This window comes from Bufo bufo, chromosome 1 (genome assembly GCF_905171765.1).
Source record: "Bufo bufo chromosome 1, aBufBuf1.1, whole genome shotgun sequence".
Lineage (NCBI taxonomy): Eukaryota > Metazoa > Chordata > Amphibia > Anura > Bufonidae > Bufo > Bufo bufo.
The window spans coordinates 476,037,005-476,057,262 of record NC_053389.1 but is presented as its reverse complement, the minus strand read 5'-3'; the positions used below and the strand labels follow the sequence as shown (position 1 = coordinate 476,057,262).

The 20,258-nt window shown below is 43.5% G+C and overlaps 1 protein-coding gene across 1 annotated transcript in view; it reads right to left on the bottom strand.

Moving 5' to 3' along the window:
- Positions 1–336: 336 nt before the first annotated feature.
- IRAK3 (interleukin 1 receptor associated kinase 3) overlaps positions 337–20,258 on the bottom strand; it is a 53,383-nt gene continuing 33,461 nt past the window's right edge. The window contains exons 9-10 of the mRNA XM_040409407.1: positions 3,112–3,535; positions 337–2,116 (exon numbers count right to left, since the gene is read on the bottom strand). Of these exons, the coding sequence (XP_040265341.1) occupies positions 3,128–3,535 (408 nt within the window). The 3' untranslated portion in view covers positions 337–2,116; positions 3,112–3,127. The remainder of the gene's footprint in view (positions 2,117–3,111; positions 3,536–20,258) is intronic.

The following is a 20,258-nucleotide window of genomic DNA, read 5'->3' as shown; positions in this document are numbered from 1 at the left end:
ATTTTTTATTGTATAGATTGCCTTGAGAGCCTGATTACAGCACTTTATGCTGAAGCCTGCAGAGTACACTACATTTTCATGTTGACAGGTTCACTTTAAGGGTCCATTCACACGTCCGTAAGTGTTTTGCGGATCCGCAAAACACGGACACCTGCAATGTGCCATCCGCAATTTGTGGACCACACATCACAGACACTATAATAGAAAATGCCTTTTCTGGTCCGCAATTGCGGACAATAATAGGACATGTTCTATTTTTTTCAGGAACGGAATTGCGGATCCCGAAAAAACGGATGTGGATCCCGAAAATGAGGATTCGCATCCGTTCCAGCCCCATTGAAAGTGAATGGGTCCGCAAATTGCGGAATGAATGCGGACCCAAATTACGGACGTGTGAATGGACCCAAGAGAACCAACGAAAAATGATAATAGATACAGTAAACATTCACTACCTCGACTTAACAGGTGCATAGTTTTCATATGTTTTTATACCTTCTTAAAAGGGTTATCTGGGAAAAAATATTGAATACCTGTCCTGAAGATAGATCATCAATATCAGATCGGAAGGGGTCTGCGACCAAGGACCCCCACCGATCAGCTGTTATAAGAGGCCAGTGACAGACGTAACAGTACATTAGTCACATAGCATAGTTACAGCTCAGCCCCATTCAAGTCAATGGGTCTGAGCTGCAATACCAAGCACAGCTGCTATACAATGTACTGTACTGTATTTAGTAAGCTGCCGGGAGGCCACGGCACTCACCAGAGCTCCAGTGAGCGTCGCGGCTTCCTGAAAAATCACCATTGGTGATGGTGTGGAGACTTGGACCCCCGCTGATGGAGCATAGGTCATCATTATTATTTCCTAGAGAACCCCTTTGACACCAAATCTTTGCCCACCACTGCCACTTTTGGTTGGGTCAATGTGACCTGGCCAGAAGCCCAATTTCTAAAAATGCTATGGGTATTTGCCAATGAGCTCATGGATGCTACACCGATTATTCACATCCTACTTCATCAGTATGTAGCTGCATACTTCTAAAGATGCATTCACACTGCCAGGCCTAACAGGCAATTATTAGGAAGGGACCTTACCTTCCTAATAACTCCTGCATGCAGCAATCCCTCCACTGCATGGGGACGAGCGATGGCTACTACAGTTGCTCATCCTCATATAGATTCATTGTTTCTGGGCGGCAAACCAAGAAACAATAATTTAATGTGCTGCATGAAATATCATTTCATGTGAAGAATGAGCGTTTGGTCGTTCATCGGGTGATCGGCAACACAATTACATAGGCCTGTTATAATTGGTCCAACAACTGGGCCTTGTAAACCCGCCTTAAACAATTATTCTTAGATGAAATACAGATAATTACATATTAATCAAGAGCCTATTATAACTTATATGCTGCAAAACTATTTTTATAAAGTATATTTGTATAAGAAGGTAAAAAAATAATCCAATATGGAAATACTTGTCACTAAACCTCAAGCATAGACAGTGGACTGGCATAGGCAATAAATATCATCATGGATACACATAGTTAGAGGAGTAAAATATTGATGCCCTATCTTGAGGATAGGTCATAAATATCTGATCGGTTGGGTTCCAACTTCCGGCATCTCTGCCGATCACCTGTGTGCAGAGGCTGCAGCGTTTCGGTGAGTGTTGCGGCCCCTTAATAGACCAGCGTTGTCACGTTCATCAGTCACAGTGACGTGCTCAGCATGTTGTAAGGAGGCCGCAGCACTCACCGGAGCACCATGGCCTCTTCCAGCTGCTGATCGGTGACGTTGTCAGGTGTTGGACCCCATCAATCAGATGTTGATGACCTATCCTTCAGATGAATTAATAGATATATAGATAGAGCATCAATATTCTACTCCCATAAACCCTTTAATGCATTATACAAAAGTCATCAACATAATAAGATTTAAGATGTCTTCTAAATGGTCATCAATTCAGTAATGTACAGATGATAAAAAAGGTTTTAAATAAGACCATGGAAGGTAAAAAGAGGAATGAGATTGATAACCCTTTTGTACATCTAATTATACTTGTCATATAAATGTGTGGGTATTAATGGCTGTAATGTATTATCTCTTATTCTACGAGGTGCTTAAAGGGGTTGTCCGAGTTATGAAAAAAAAAAAATAGCACAGAAAATCTGATGGGCAGCAATATATAACTAAGCTAAGCAAGTTTTATGCAAAAAATATATATATATTTCCTAATTTCCCTGGTTCTTTTCTGGCCCTTTGTTTACATGCAATAAAAACAATTTCTGCCCCTCCCCCTGCTCTGCTAAGGGAGTGAATACAAGAGCTGCCCTGAGTGACATGTCTGCCTGCTAGGAGACTCTGCAGCATGTTGTATGTGTAGGACTACAAGTCCCAGCTGTATAATGACACTGCTAAGGGAGTGGATATAAGTGCTGCCCTGAGTGACATGTCTGCCTGCTGGGAGAGACTGCAGCATGTTGTATGTGTAGGACTACAAGTCCCAGCTGTATAATGACACTGCTAAGGGAGTGAATACAAGTGCTGCCCTGAGTGACATGTCTGCCTGCTGGGAGAATCAGCAGCATGTTGTATGTGTAGGACTACAAGTCCCAGCTGTATAATGACACTGCTAAGGAAGTGAATACAAGAGCTGCCCTGAGTGACATGTCTGCCTGCTGGGAGACTCTGCAGCATGTTGTATGTGTAGGACTACAAGTTCCAGCCGTATAATGACACTGCTAATACACACAGGATCTTCCCCCTACCTTCTTGTGCAATGCTCTCTCTAGTCCTTCAGCTCCTGTGCCCAGAATTGTCTCCTCACTGCCTGCTAGCCAGTCTGTGCAGCTGAAGGGGTTAAGAATCCTAGCAGAGAGCAGACGGCAGTGAAGGGGGGCGTGGCCAGCACAGTGACGTCTTGTTTACAGGCTTGTAAACAAAGTTTATCAGAGCAGGGAGAGAAGCTGACATCACAGGTCATGTGACCCTCAGTGAAATCTGAGAAACCAGCCACTGGAGATAAAGTAAGTGAATTGGAAAGCTGTTATTTTTGCCCAGTTAGGAACATAGAAAGAACAAAAAAATAACTCGGACAACCCCTTTAACATTAATTTTTCATCATTTATTTTGCTTGGCCAAAACCATTTGTGAGACACTCTTCACAGTATGATGTGCTGTCTGGTCCTGGATAGCAGCTACACTCTACCGGCCTGCTTGTATAAGGTTGGTCACTCATCTGCAATGGATTTCTGCTATGCATTGGTGTACATATAACATTTTCTGCACTTGTACATTTCCTGGAGCCTCTTAAGTATGTCACTTCTGACTGGCTGGATTCACATGGGATTATGACGTTTCGTTTTCTTTCAGGCCAGCTAAAATAACTATCCAGGTTTTCATCACTTTCAACTGGAACATTGGAATGGCTCCAGGGTGGTGGACAAGGACACGGTGGAACTGACATGAGTGGCTTGGGCCGATCTTCAGTGTACTTTTCAGCACTCTTACAGCTTTTAATAATTTCCAAAACCTGCAGGAAAAATTATAATGAGTCTTCTACAGAAAGACCAACATATATATAAAGTTCATGAAACAACATTAAAATTCCTGTCTTTGATTTTTCCATATTGTCTGACTTTATACCTTCTACTGGCATAATTTTCCATATTTTCCACTGTACATGTTTAAGCTATACATACAGTATTTTTTTTTATATTACAAGGTATTTTTAGACTGTCTAGTGATCATTGCAGGATCAGCTTTTTAAACCAGCTGAATTGGCTGGGTGTTGTGACTGGCCATACATTTCTTGAAATCAAGCGTTAAACATGTCAGCTCTTCAAATGAATGACCATGCAATAAGTGGGCAATAGATGTTAGCAGCTCTGGCTTATACAAGAAAGTCAAAGTGGGGAGCACTCTCAACAACATCCATCTGCTCATCATCCAACTGTCCCTTTAAAGACAATCTATGACCAGGGTTGTGCGGAGGAGCATGGGTGCGGAATCACCGATGCAGCCTTAGGCCTCCTGCACACGACCGTATGGCTTTTTCAGTGTTTTGCGGTCCATTTTTCACGGATCCGTTGTTCCGTTTTTTGTTTCCGTTGTTGTTCCGTTTTTCCGTATGGCATATACAGTAATTACATAGATAAAATTGGGCTGGGCATAACATTTTCAATAGATGGTTCCGCAAAGAACGGAAACGGAAGACATACGGATGCATTTCCGTATGTGTTCAATTTTTTTGCGGACCCATTGACTTGAATGGCGCCACGGAACGTGATTTGCGGACAATAATAGGACATGTTCTATCTTTAACCCCTTAAGGACCGGGCTCATTTTCACCTTAAGGACCAGGCCATTTTTTGCAAATCTGACCAGTGTCACTTTAAGTGCTCATAACTTTAAAACGCTTTGACTTATCCAGGCCATTCTGAGATTGTTTTTTCGTCACATATTGTACTTCATGACACTGGTAAAATGAAGTCAAAAAAATTATTTTTTTTGCACAAAAAAATACCTAATTTACCAAAAATTTGAAAAAAATTTGCAAATTTCAAAGTTTCAGTTTCTCTACTTCTGTAATACATAGTAATACCCCAAAAAATTGTGATGACTTTACATTCCCCATATGTCTACTTCATGTTTGAATTGTTTTGGGAATGATATTTTATTTTTTGGGGATGTTATAAGGCTTAGAAGTTTAGATGCAAATCTTGAAATTTTTCAGAAATTTACAAAAACTCAATTTTTAGCGACCAGTTCAGGTCTGAAGTCACTTTGCGAGGCTTACATAATAGAAACCACCCAAAAATGACCCCATCTAAGAAACTACACCCCTCAAGGTATTCAAAACTGATTTTGCATACATTGTTAACCCTTTAGGTGTTGCACAAGAGTTATTGGCAAATGGGGAGGAAATTTGAGAATTTCATATTTTTGTCAAATTTTTCATTTTAACCCATTTTTTCCACTAACAAAGCAAGGGTTAACAGCCAAACAAGATTGTATCTTTATTGCCCTGACTCTGCCGTTTACAGAAACACCCAATATGTGGCCGTAAACTACTGTACGGCCACACAGCGGGGCGTAGAGTGAAAGGTGCGCCGTTTGGTTTTTGGAAGGCTGATTTTTATGGACTGGTTTTTTGACACCATGTCCCATTTGAAGCCCCCTGATGCACCCCTAGAGGAGAAACTCCCTAAAAGTGACCCCATCTAAGAAACTACACCCCTCAAGGTATTCAAAACTGATTTTACATACGTCGTTAACCCTTTAGGTGTTGCACAAGAGTTATTGGCAAATGGGGATGAAATTTGAGAATTTCATTTTTTTGCCTAATTTTCAATTTTAACCCATTTTTTCCACTAACAAAGCAAGGGTTAACAGCCAAACAAGATTGTATCTTTATTGCCCTGACTCTGCCGTTTACAGAAACACCCCATATGTGGCCGTAAACTACTGTACGGGCACACAGTAGGGCGTAGAGTGAAAGGTGCGCGGTTTGGTTTTTGGAAGCCAGATTTTGCTGGACTGTTTTTTTGACACCATGTCCCATTTGAAGCCCCCCTGATGCACCCCTAGATTAGAAATTCCATAAAAGTGACCCCATCTAAGAAACTACACCCCTCAAGCTATTCAAAACTGATTTTACAAACTTTGTTAACCCTTTAGGTGTTGCACAAGATTTAATGGAATATAGAGACACAATTTCAAAATTTCACATTTTTGGCAGATTTGCCATTTTAATATTTTTTTTCCAGTTACAAAGCAAGGGTTAACAGCCAAACAAAACTCAATATTTATGGCCCTTATTCTGTAGTTTACAGAAACACCCCATATGTGGTTGTAAACCGCTGTACGGGCACACGGCAGGGCGCAGAAGGAAAGGAATGCCATACGGTTTTTGGAAGGCAGGTTTTGCTGGACTGTTTTTTTTGACACCATGTCCCATTTGAAGGCCCCCTGATGCACCCCTAGAGTAGAAACTCCAAAAAAGTGACTCCATTTTAGAAACTACAGGATAGGGTGGCAGTATTGTTGGTACTAGTTTAGGGTACATATGATTTTTGGTTGCTCTATATTACACTTTTTGTGCAGCAAGGTAACAAGAAATAGCTTTTTTGCCACGTTTTTTTTTTTTGTTATTTACAACATTCATCTGACAGGTTTTATCATGTGGTAATTTTATAGAGCAGGTTGTCACGGACGCGGCGATACCTAATATGTATACAATTTTTTTTATTTATGTAAGTTTTATACAATAACTTCATTTTTAAAACCAAAAAAATGTTTTAGTGTCTCCATAGTCTAAGAGCCATAGTTTTTTCAGTTTTTGGGCGATTATCTTGAGTAGGGTCTCATTTTTTGTGGGAGGAGATGACGGTTTGATTGGCACTATTTTGGGGTGCATATGACTTTTTGATCGCTCGCTATTACACTTTTTGTGACATAAGATGGCAAAAAATGGCTTTTTTTACACCGTTTTTGTTTTTATTTTTTTACGGTGGTCACCTGAGGGGTTAGGTCATGTGATATTTTTATAGAGCCGGTCGATACGGACGCGGCGATACCTAATATGTATACTTTTTATTTTATTTATGTAAGTTTTACACAATGATTTCATTTTTGAAACAAAAAAAATCATGTTTTAGTGTTTCCATAGTCTAAGAGCCATAGTTTTTTCAGTTTTTGGGCGATTATCTTAAGTAGGGTATGATTTTTTGCGGGATGAGATGACGGTTTGATTGGTACTATTTTGGCGTACATGCAACTTTTTTGATCACTTTTATTACCTTTTTTGGGAAGTAAGGTGGGCAAAATTTCAATTTTCTCATAGTTTTTATTTTTTTATTTTTATGGCGTTCACCGTGCGGGGAAAGTAACATGACCGTTTTATAGATCAGGTCATTACGGACGCGACGATACCTAATATGTGTAGTGTATTTTATTTTATTTTTTTAATTTTTATTCAGTAAAAAATGTTTTTTTTTTATCTTAACTTTTTTCACTTTTTTTTACATTTTTGTGACCCAGACCCACTTGGTTCTTGAAGATCCAGTGGGTCTGATGTCTGTATAATACAGTACAGTACAATATATATTGTTCTGTACTGTATTTTACTTACACTGAACAGATCTATGCTTTCAGCATAGATCTGTTCAGCACCATGGACAGCAGGACGCCTGAGCAGGCGTCCTGTTGCCATGGGAACCCTCCCCGTCTGCTCAGAACTTCGCAGATGGGGAAGGGTAAGCACGGGGCTGAGGGGGGGCTCTCTGGGGGCTCTCTCCCTCTCCATCGGGGGGCTGCAAAGGCACAGCAGCCCCCCGATGGAGAGGGAGGGAGCTCCCTGACCGATGACAGTTAACTTTTTCCATACAGCGGTCCGTACGGACCGCGGTATGGAAAGGGTTAAACGGCTGACATCTTCACAGATGTCAGCCGTTTATACCAGGGTGCCAGCAATGTGCTGGCACCCTGGTATAACCACTAGAAGCCAACGATTATTCATGGGGAGGCGGGCGGGGGATCGCGATCCCGCCTGCCGCACCGCCCGCCTCCCGCAACGCCCCCACCGCATGCGACACCCCCCCCCCGCACCACCCTCCGGCATAAAATCATGCAGGGGTGCAGGGGGGGGGGTGAAAAATATTTATTTTAGCCACTCTAAAGTTTCTGATCCCCGCGGTCAGGGACCGCGGCGATCAGAAACTGCAAAAAGCGCAGCAAACCGCAGGTCTGAATTGACCTGCGGTTTGCTGCGATCGCCGATACGGGGGGGTCAAATGACCCCCCCCTGCATTGTTACGGGATGCCGGCTGAATGATTTCAGCCGAAATCCCGTTCCAATTAACCCCTGGGGCGCCGGAATACAGATTTTAAGTCAGATCGTACCGGTACGTCCTGGGTCCTTAAGGACTCGGGAAATAGGGCGTACCGGTACGTCCTGGGTCCTTAAGGGGTTAAACGGAACGGAAATACGGAAACGGAATGCATACGGAGTACATTCCGTATTTTTTGCGGAACCATTGAAATGAATGGTTCCGTATACGGACCGGAAAAAACGGCCAGTAAACGGGGAAAAAAAACGGTCGTGTGCAGGAGGCCTTAGCTGTAGACCATCACTTCGCCGCCCTGCTGCAGTGTTCCCCGTGCTCTGCTGCTCCGCTACCAGACTCCCCAATGCCTGGACGCTGTGAGGGGGAATTGTTGCCCAGCTGATTTAGATTCCGGAGCGTCTGTCCTTCTTGCCCCCTCCCATCTTCCTGCTACTAGGAGCCGGTTCAAGGCGAAGAGGTCTGGCTATACAGGAGCCTGAATGGACCTTCTTTTTTGGTCGGCTGCTGGTGCAAGAGCGACTTAACCAACATAAGGAAGATCAAGACCGCCAAGAAATCAGCTCCAAGTGTGAGTACCGGGCGCCCCCACCCCATCCCCCTGCAGGACAGTGGGTACTTTGGGGAAGAGCCGAGACAGCAGGGGTAGGACAAGATGTTGTGGTTGACGGGAAGAGGGTGAAAATAACAGGGGTTAAGTGGAAAAACCAGCTTCCGGATTGTGTATAGCCCCCCGAGTTGCCCCCTCTCTCCCCTCCCCTGAATAGTTGGGCTAAGGCCTTGAAGCTGCAGGGGACAGCTGCCGGTGCATAAACGAAAGAACTGGCTTTTTTATCTATGGCGTATAAATCCAAGGCTTAAACACACTCTGCAGAGCGGACTGTGCTAATTGAAGGGAGGCCTGGTGGAGTGAGTGAGTCACATTGATAAAAGGAGAAGTGACATGGTGGAATTGGCCTATAAAAAGATTAAGATGGGATGGGCTGAAGAATGATATGCGGGGAATGTATTAACCCAACTAACTTTGTGTTTGCAAAAAATAAAATGCATAAATTGACATGCTATATGATCGGCGGAGACACCTCGGACTGCTTAACGCTTAACGGAACTAACCATAGTAACTGGTCTGGAGCACAGTGGTGCATGCTATGTTAACGGGCTGTGTGACTGAATTGCACTAATTACAACGAACTGTTTGGGTTAACTGGCTGCTCACTATATAGGTGTAAAAGCTGTTGCTTCCTATTGCCTCTGGAGCCTCTGATGACATTTTTCGCTGCAGGCTAATAGAGCTAACCATATTAATGGGTTAGCAATATCAGAGTACCATTATATGAATTGGAACCCGAATCTACTTGAGCTAACTATATTAACTATACTAACAGCGCAGCATGAATTAACTTATGGACTAATTGGCGTATAATATTGTAGAGCCGCGATATAGAGGCTACTAATGAACGTGCTTGAATTTTTGAGTTTAGCCAATTGACCTATTATATTAACTTGAAATGTATTGAACAGACTGTGAGCAGGACCGTTATACACATATAAATGTAGCCTCCCCCTCCCGCTTACATGGGTAGCCCAATAGATGAAGAGAGAGTGGCCTGCTTCTAACAGAGCAATACACCTTCTAATACATAATTGTATAAAGGTTGTGGACAGCCGGCTAGAGTGAGGGGCACCTGTATGTGAGCAGGAGGACGCGAACACAAAAAATAAGGTGCCAATGTAAAATGCTGAATACTTTTACTGTAAGTTAGGCTATTGGGGCACTAATTGGTGGGACGCTAGGAGGAATTTAATGCTTGGCCGTCTCATTATTGGACAGCTCTTGATCTGGGCAGTTACGCAAGGATAAGATGGCAAGACAGGGGGTTGGGAAAAAGGGGCGGGGGCAACTGGAACTAAACACCTCAATTTCCCCAGGGCTCAAAAAAACCTGAAAGGACTAAGCAACAACTTTTGACAAATATGAGAACTCAGAGGTCCCCCCCCCCCCCAAGAAAAAAAAAGAGGACACATCCCAAGACCTAGAGGGGGAATTCTTTGGGTCGGTGGAAAACATTAACCTGAAAACCTTGGATGAGGGTCCCCAGACTGGAAAAAAAGAAAAAATGTGCAGCAGCACTACGAAAAATATAGAATGTTCCTTACTGTGGTGGTGCTCGCTGTGTCAGAAGCCAGTCCTTAGCTTCCCCAGATCCAGATGCAATTGTAACAGAAAAACTGCAGCACTCTCCAGCCTTGATCCTTAATGCTTTATTTCACCAACAAAATGCAAGTAGAGCTTGGGGGGTCAGACCAGACGCGTTTCGGGGCTAAGATATCCCCTTCTTCTGAAGAAGGGGATATCTTAGCCCCGAAACGCGTCTGGTCTGACCCCCCAAGCTCTACTTTGTGTGAGTGCACCACACCGACTCTATTGAGGAACAAGTCTACACCGTCTTTATAAAGCTGGTCTGAAACTGCTCATCGGGAGCTGCGACATCGCAACCGCGTGTTACAAGCGGGACCGCGTGCAGCAAACTAATAACTAACAGGTGACCCAAAACATCTATCGGGGGTTCTACCTGATTACAGCGGAAAACAGCAAAGTTCCGATAGACAGCTGAGGCTCCTTCCACACGTGAGGAACCTCCAAAAACCGGTAAGACTGTTCCTAAACTTGTTTACCATCTTTCTAAGGGATCCCTCTCTGACTGAAAGCGGGACGCCGCTGAGTCACCTACGGTGTAAGACACCATTCACTATAAACTGCATCTTTGTCCTGTCAGGGTCCGTTTTCGATATATTGAACTGACACCTGCCTTACCTGGAACTTCATGATTTTTCCAGGACAGTGAATCTCTACTTTTTAGTCCACATATCTTAGGAGAATATATCATATTGCATTTTTACCTTCAATTTGCGGTTCTTACTTTTATCAAGACCAACACTTATATCTAAATTTTATTGGTCTATGTTATATTATATTTCACTTATATACATTGTTGCTTTTATACGAGGTCGTCTTCTATGTATTAATTCCATCTATTTACTTATTTCCATTTTGTATCTGAAGTGCAGCTTTTAGTCACAGATGCTATTCCATTACGATAGTGATTAAATGCGCACGTCAACTACAAACATACAGAATTTTATATGAAGTGTTGCCACATAACTTTACTGTCGCAAGTTTATATTGTATAATATTTATTCTACTACATTTATTGTCCTTTTATCTAATAAACATTAGCAACTAAGTATCCTTAGGTGTGCCCAGTCATTTTCTTCATGAAAAAAAATATGTTGAAAATCCCGTAGAAGCAAATTACAAAGAATGGATGGATAGAGTCATTAAAATGGAAGATGAAATGTTTCTGCAGGCTGAACAACAAAAGAAAAATTATGTGAGGGATAATTACATCTACGCACATATACCGGGTAAAAAGTTAGCGGCCCTGGTGGCAGCACAGACCAAAAAAAAAAAACTATATTCACTGTTTAGTAGACAAATTAGGACATAAAACTACTGAACAAATGGCCAACATAGAACTATTTAAGGAATATTTTGAGGATATATATAGCGCAAAATATGGCGCAAATAGTAATTTTATTAAAAAAAATTATTACTACTATAACTCCAGAACAAAGGGAAAGTTTGGAAACCCCAATAGACCCCAAAGAAGTGGATAAAATACTATCAATGATAACCAAGAATAAGACGCCAGGCATAGATGGTATCCCGTTTGAAGTGTATGCCCAATACAGAGAAATAATGATTCCGAAACTACTAAATATGTGGACAGCATCGAGAGAGTCAGGTAAATTGCCGGACTCCTTGAGGGAAGCCTTAATCACACTCATCTTAAAGCCCGGGAAAGATCCAATGTTATCAGATTCATATCGCCCTATCTCACTGATCAATACAGATAATAAAATACTGGCAAAGATTCTGGCAGCTAGGCTTGGGGGAGGGGGGGTAATGCTAGGGCTTGTGCATGAGGACCAGGCGGGATTCATGTCGGGCAAACCCACAACTGAAAATATTATGAGGTATTTTGTGAATACCCAAGTGGAGCCCACAAATAGTGGTAAGAGAATGATCCTAACTATAGACGCCTCAAAAGCTTTCGATACTGGCCCTTTTTTAATGGCAACCCTGAAGAAAATGGGATTTGGTGATATATTTGTCTCTTGGGTTAAGCTATTATATACTGATATATCATCGAGGGTGATCCTGAATGGAGAACATTCTGAAAGCATACCTATTGGCAGGGGGGTTAGACAGGGCTGCCCCCTCTCCCCCCTGCTATTTGCTATAGCTATGGAACCCTTGGCGGATTTGATCAGGCAAGATAAAAATATTGAAGGTTTTAGGTATGGATCTCATGAAGAAAAAATTGCCCTATATGCAGACGACATTATGCTGTTTGTGGGCTCCCATGGATCACTTACTAGGATTTTTGAGATATTTGATGAGTACAGCGAATATGCTGGACTCAATATAAATTGGTCTAAGTCGGCATGCACCCCGATTGATCCCCTGAATGGTTTAATACCGGGCCAATTGGAAATCAAGAAAATAGACGAACCCGTAAAATATCTAGGAATTCAAATAACGCCTAACCCTAAAGACTTTGTCCAGTTAAATGTAATACCCAAAATACAAGAAATTAGGAAGAAAGTAGAAGTATGGAAAAAACTATATGTTTCAATGGCAGGTCGTATTTCACTAGTGAAAATGTGTATTCTACCCTCCATGAGTTATATCTTATGGAATGCGCCGGTAATAATCCCTAAAAAGTTTTTTTTTTTTAATAACTTCCTTACTGGCGGATTTAATATGGCGAGGCAAAAAAACGCGAATAAGAGCACAAATATTGCAGACCCGGGAGAAGGAGGGTGGATTATCGGCCCCGGATGTGGAACTATACTTCCTTTCTGGCCACATTAGAAATATGATAATATGGAGTAATTTACAAAGATATAAGAACATGATAGTAGGTATTAATAAAAAAAACTGGATAAATGTAGTATTTTTCAAGTGGTGGAAGCTGACATTTTGTCACAGCAGCAAATTAGTAAAATACCGCTATTTGGGCTGTGGACTAAAATCTATAAAGAAGCAAAAGAACTGTGGCCCCAGACTAGATTACACACAGACACCCTACTGTGGGATAACATGCATCTTATAGAATTTAAGTCAATCGAACAGAAAATCTGGTGGAAATACAGAATTTTTAGACTGGGACAGGTATGGAAGGAGGGAGATATAGTCACATATTCAGATCTTAAAAATGAGTCTCTTCTACTTACAACTGAACCAAGCTCTACGGGCGTCGTTAGGTAGGGGAACACAAATCGATACCCTCCCACCCCCCCATAGCCAATATTTCTAAACTAACAACAGGAAAGAAACTAGTGTCCAGGATATATGAAAGTTTGTTATATCAAAAATAAAAAATAAATGCAGCTAACTGCCTAATGCATAAATGGCAGAATGTCTTGGAGCCTCCACGGGAGGAATTCTGGGAGAAGGTGATAAGGGCCAAAAACGGGGTCTCAAATAATTTCTCCCATAGGATTTAACATAATATATTGGCTATATTACTCCCCTAAAAGGTTGATTAAATATTATAAAACCAAGAAATTTAGCTGTAAAAAATGCGGGCAGTTAGGGGTGGATGATGTGCATATACTATGGACATGCACGAAGATCAAAGAATTTTGGTGGAAGGTGCATGAAAGAATACAAGAATATCACGGGTTTAGAGTCCCTTGGGAGTTTAAAACATGTATTTTAGGGAGGATGGATGAGATGGAGTCTGCTAAGTATCGAGAGATAGCATCCAAACTTTTATTCCAAGCCAGGAGGTGCATTGTAGCACATTGGGGAGATAGTGCGGTCCCTGAGGTTAGAGAGTGGGAGAACCAGGCTAGAGTCTCGCTTGCCAGAGAGAAATTCCATCTGGTATCTAGAAAAAAAAAAAGCTAGATTTTATGGGCTCTGGCAGAAATGGCTAAAATGACTTGGGATGAGGGGTTGGGGGGGGGGGGGGGGGCGAAGGCGGGGAGGAGAAAGAGACCCCTTTTTTTTTTTATTGTTGTGGGAACAAGCAGTGGGGAGGGGTGGGAGTATATATTTATGTATAATTGTGGATATGCTACTACATAATGTAAAGCAAACTAGATTGTCTGATGAATACTGTATTATAGCTGTAAAAAACAATAAAGAATAATACCAGGAAAGACAATCTATGACCAGTTTTATGGTGCTCTCACACTCAGCAAATATCCGCACTCAATAGAGATAAAAATAAAATAAAAACTGGCACAAAAAAGTTACCCTGTTTTTAAATCAAGATCTCTGTCACTAGTTTACGCTTCCCACAACAAAATTCACTGCGCTGTGCTGCAGTTTCTGCCATGGGTTTTTTATGTGGACCCACTATAGGTTTAGCTCCATTGAATAGTGCTAAACCTCGAGCAGGCTCCCACTGCAGCTTTGTGAGGGTCCGCATGTTAACCGTGTCAAGAATGGACCTGTACATTCTTGGCGCGGTCTTGAAAACAGAGCAGGGAAAAAAAACACGTCTGCATGAACTGCTTTGTGGCCTCCCATTGAAAACAATGGGAGGCGGATTCAGCGCATATTTAGCCCAGTTTTCAGCACTGAATCCAGCATCTAAAATCCTCTGTCTGAACCTACCCTAATAGACCCTTTACACGGGCCGACAATTAAAACGATCATCACTAACCAGCGTTACTATTAACGATCGTTAGTGATAATCTTGCGGTTTAAATGCACCGCCGATTACCCGATGAACGAGCAAAACGCTCGTTCATCGGGTAATAGTATCTTTTGTGCAGCACAAAAGATCATCATTTCTCAGTTGCATATCGTGCTGTGTAAATACTATCTACTGCCGGTGTCACGGATGTAGTAGGGGAGAACACAAAAGACAATCAAGAAGGAAGGGGAAAGACACTAGGCCTTACCGCTAGGGAAGGAAAAGGTCACCCACCTATAAAACCCTGCTCCTGGCCCTAACTCCTATCCATATGGGCACCTCTCGATGGTAGAGATACCCATACACGGGAACCTAGAAAACCCTGGTGACCCTCAGATGCCCTAAAGATAATGACAGGGCAGAGACCACCTGTTCCTTCCCTGGTGAAGGAACTATCGTCTCACTGAGGCCTAGTAAACAACCGGGGGAGGGGGGGGATACAAAACACGACAAGCGGAACACTTAACTTCAGAAGATGAAGGATGAACGGGACTTCAATACGAACCACACTCCAGCTCTTCCAAGACCAAATGAAGCTATCCCAAGCAAGGAATGATGGGAAAAGTCAGACTAAATAGGGCGAGGTAAAGGTCACATGATCCACACCTGAGCAGGAGGTGTGGACATACCAGCAACACACAGAAAAAGTGAAAGCAAAAGAGGCTGTCAGATCACTAATGCGTAGATAATCTTTCAGACCTTCTGGGACCTGTCACAGATGTGACAGTACCCCCCCCCTCCTTCTACGGGTGACCTCCGGGTACCCAGGACCGACCTTATCAGGATGAGCTCTGTGGAATGCTCTCACCAGATGACTAGCATTAACATCGGTCGCTGGAACCCACATCCTCTCCTCTGATCCATACCCTCTCCAATGAACGAGATACTGGAGGGATCTCCAGAGAACTCGGTAGTCCACAATCCTGCTGATCTGAAATTCTAAATTGCCGTCCACCATGACAGGAGCGGGAGGCAAGGAGGACGGCTCAACAGGTTCGACACATTTCTTTAGCAGCGATTTATGAAATACGTTACGGATTTTCAATGCCTGAGGAAGATACGTCTCCTGTCAGCCATACGCTTATACCTGTTGCCCATCTTTTTCAGGTTATTTTGGATTTTCCGCCAAATAGAAGACAAAGAAGAGGAAAATCGTTCCTCCTCAGGAATGCCGGAATTTTGGGCACCAGAAAATGTACCAAACTGTGGATGGAACCCATATGCCCCAAAAAACGGCGACTTATCAGTGGATTCCTGACTACAGTTATTTATAGCAAACTCAGCTAACGACGAAAATGAAGACCACTCTTCCTGATTCTCTGAAACAAAACATCTCAAGTAAGTCTCCAGATTCTGATTAGTGCGCTCCGTCTGTCCGTTCGACTGAGGATGAAAAGCCGAAGAGGACAGTTGTACACCCAGACGAGTACAGAACGCTTTCCAGAATCTGGAAACAAACTGAGTCCCTCTATCGGACACCACATCAGAGGGAATGCCATGTAGTTTCACGATGTTGTCGACAAACACCTGTGCAAGAGTTTTAGCATTGGGTAGACTAGGTAATGCAATAAAGTGTGCCATTTTACTAAAACGATCTACAACCACCAGAATCACAGTTTTTCCCAAAGAATTTGGTAAATCGGTGATAAAATCCATGGACAAATGGGTCCAAGGTCTGGACGGGATGGGCAATGGAAGCAGAGATCCGGAAGGCCGAATATGTGTCACCTTAGCACGTGCACAGGTACCACAGGCTGACACATAGTCCTCAACACACTTACGCAACCCCGGCCACCAAAATCTGCGAGAGATGAGATCGACAGTCTATCTGCTCTCAGGGTGCCCAGCAAGCACCGTACAGTGATGTTCCTCGAACACCTTGTGACGTAATTCGGAGGGAACAAACAACTTCCCCAGAGGACAAGAGTCCGGAGCATCCTCCTGTGCCTCCAACACCCTGGCCTCAAGATCAGGATAAAGAGCGGATATGACTACCCCCTCAGATAAAATGGGACTAGGGTCATTAGACTCACCCCCCCCCCCCCAGGAAAGCTACGCAACAAAGCATCCGCCTTGATGTTCTTAGCCCCAGGGCGGTAAGTGGCGATGAAGTTAAATCTGGTGAAAAACAATGACCAGCTGGCCTGCCTTGGGTTCAGTCGCTTAACCGACTCCATGTAGGCCAGATTCTTGTGATCCGTAATTACCGTAATAGGGTGAATTGCTTCTTCCAACCAATGCCGCCATTCCTCGAAGGCCAACTTAATGGCCAGAAATTCCCTATTCCCCACATCATAATTCCTTTCAGCAGTAGAGAATTTTTTAGAGAAAAATGCACATGGGCGCCATTTACTAGGTGAAGGACCTTGCGACAAGATTGCTCCTACCCCTACCTCGGACGCGTCAACTTCAACAATAAATGGCTGAGTCACGTCCGGTTGCATCAGAATAGGGGCCGAAGCAAAACATTCTTTCACAGCAGAAAAGGCCTGTAATGCCGCATCAGACCAGACAGAAATATCCGCACCCTTCCTAGTCATGTCTGTTAAAGGTTTAACCACCGATGAATAGTTCAAGATAAATTTACGGTAGTAGTTGGTAAACCCCAAAAACCGCATAAGCGCTTTCAGATTTTCGGGTTGATCCCAGTCCAACACGGCACAGACCTTATCGGGATCCATATGAAAACCTGAGGATGAGAGCAGGTAACCCAGAAATTGCACTTCCTGTACAGCAAATACACACTTTTCCATCTTAGCATACAACTTATTCTCTCTTAGGATCTGTAACACCTGTCTCACATGATCCTGATGAGTCTCAATATCAGGCGAATAAATTAAAATGTCATCAAGGTATACAGCGACAAACCTCCCCACCAGATGATGAAAGATGTCATTGACAAAGTGTTGAAAAACCGCAGAAGCATTGGTTAACCCAAAGGGCATGACCAGGTTTTCAAAATGACCCTCAGGGGTATTAAATGCGGTCTTCCACTCATCCCCCTTCTTGATCCTTACCAGATTATATGCCCCCCTCAGATCCAACTTAGAGAACACCTTGGCACCGACAATCTGACTAAACAAATCCGGAATCAAAGGAAGGGGGTAAGGATCACGGACGGTAATACGATTGAGCTCACGGAAGTCCAGGCATGGTCTCATGGTACCATCTTTTTTCTTTACAAAGAAAAACCCAGCAGCCACTGGGGACTTGGATGGTCTAATATGTCCCTTTGCCAAACTCTCAGTAATATACTCTCGCATGGCCTTTTTTTCGGGTGCCGAAAGATTATACAACCGAGATTTGGTCAATTTAGCTCCGGGAATAAGATTGACAGGACAGTCATACTCCCGGTGCGGAGGCAACTCCTGATTACCACTCTCAGAGAAAACCTCAGAAAATTCTGAAATGAACGAGGGTACAGTTTTAGTGGTCACCATGCAAAAATCACTCCAATCGAGAATCTGTCTCGCTTGCCAGTTGATGTTAGGGTTATGTTTGCTTAACCATGGTAAGCCCAACACCAATGGAGCAGGCAGACCCTCCAATACATAACAGGAGATAGATTCCTGATGCAAATCACCCACTCTTAAATAAATGTAATTCACTACCTGCGACAGGCATTTTTGGGTGAGAGGTGCTGAGTCAATTGCAAAGACAGAAATACTTTTCTCTAATGCATTAGTAGTCAACCCATGAATGCGTACAAACTCTCCATCAATCAAGTTAACTCCTGCCCCACTGTCGATAAATGCTTTGATTTTTACCGTTTTGGACTCTAGCGCCACCTCGGCAGACAGGAGAAAACGGGTACTACCAGTAAAAGACAAATGTAGACCTTGATGCTGCAAGTACGGACAATTGTTCACAAAATGTCCCTTCTTGCCACAATAAAAGCAGACTCTTTTCACATGACCCAAGCTTTTGCCAGGAGTAGCTCCTCCTAACTGAATAGGCTCATCACAAGGCGCAATTACCAGCGTCTCTCCACCATAAGTGTCAAAGGAAGCAGTACCCTTATTGGACAGTATGTCCTGAAGGTGTGGACCCCTAGATCTCTCCCTCAGGCGTCTAGCAAGGGACATAGCTGCCTCCAATGACACAGGATTTTCATGAAAGGCCAACGCGTCCTGAAGTCTCTCAGAGAGACCCTGGCAGAATTGGCTGCGGAGAGCAGGATCGTTCCACTCAGTATCATTAGCCCATCTCCTAAATTCAGAGCAATAGGTCTCCGCGGAACGATCTCCCTGCCCCAAACTCCGTAACTTGGTCTCGGCCTGAGAGATCCGATCCGGGTCATCGTAGATGAGACCCAAGGCTCTGAAGATTTCATCTACCGACCGGAGGGACAGTGATCCGGTCGGCAGAGAAAAAGCCCAAGATTAGGCATCCTCTTTAAGCAATGAAATAATCATACTCACACATTGACACTCATCCCCAGAAGAGTATGGACGCAGCTTAAAGTATAATTTACATGACTCCCTGAACCGGATGAAATTGTCACTACCCCAGGAAAAACCTGTCTGGGAGAGCCACCTTCGGTTCAGGACAGGCCTGGGACCCACCACCAGAACCAGCAGCCTGTGGACTCTGAATCTGCAAGACAGTGCGCGAGGTCTGCTACCTGGAAAGTCAGATTCTGCATCTGTTCGACCAGTGCAGACATAGTATCCATAGCTGCACAGATCCGAACAAAAATGGTGGTATGGGCTTGGGATAATATCACGGATGTAGTAGGGGAGAACACCATTAGACAATCAAGAAGGAAGGGGAAAGACACTAGGCCTCACCGCTAGGGAAGGAAAAGGGTGACCACCTATAAAACCCTGCTCCTGGCCCTAACTCCTATCCGTATGGGCACCTCTCGATGGTAGAGATACCCATACATGGGAACCTAGAAAACCCTGGTGACCCTCAGATGCCCTAAAGATAATGACAGGGCAGAGACCACCTGTTCCTTCCCCAGTGAAGGAACTAGCGTCTCACTGAGGCCTAGTAAACAACCAGGAAGGGGGATACAAAACACGACAAGCGGAACACTTAAGTTCAGAAGATGAAGGATGAACAGGACTTCAACACGAACCACACTCCAGCTCTTCCAAGACCAAATGAAGCTATCCCAAGCAAGGAGTGATGGGAAAAGTCAGATTAAATAGGGCGAGGTAAAGATCACATGATCCACACCTGAACAGGAGGTGTGGACATAGCAGCAACACAAAGTGAAACCAAAAGAGGCTGTCAGATCACTAATACGTAGATAATCTTTCAGACCTTCTGGGACCTGTCACAGATGTGACAGCCGGGAAACAATAAGTCAGTATGGGGAAGAGCGATGGCATTAGCGACCACGCCTCCCCATGCTTTGGAGGAGAACGGTACATGTAAATGCACCGGTCTCCTCCACCAGTGATCAGCAGATTGTCGGGAAGGAATGATTCATTCCTGACAATCTGCCGGATCGTTGTCCCATGTAAATGGGACCATTACATTTAAAACCACTTTTTATTATAGTATTGATGTACCTTCATGTACATCATGAGCAATGCAGGCAAAAGAGGAACAGCAGAATCTAGGAGCATTTACAGTGCAGCATACTGATAATGGATGAAGCAGAGGGTCTTCCGTGATGGCCTTC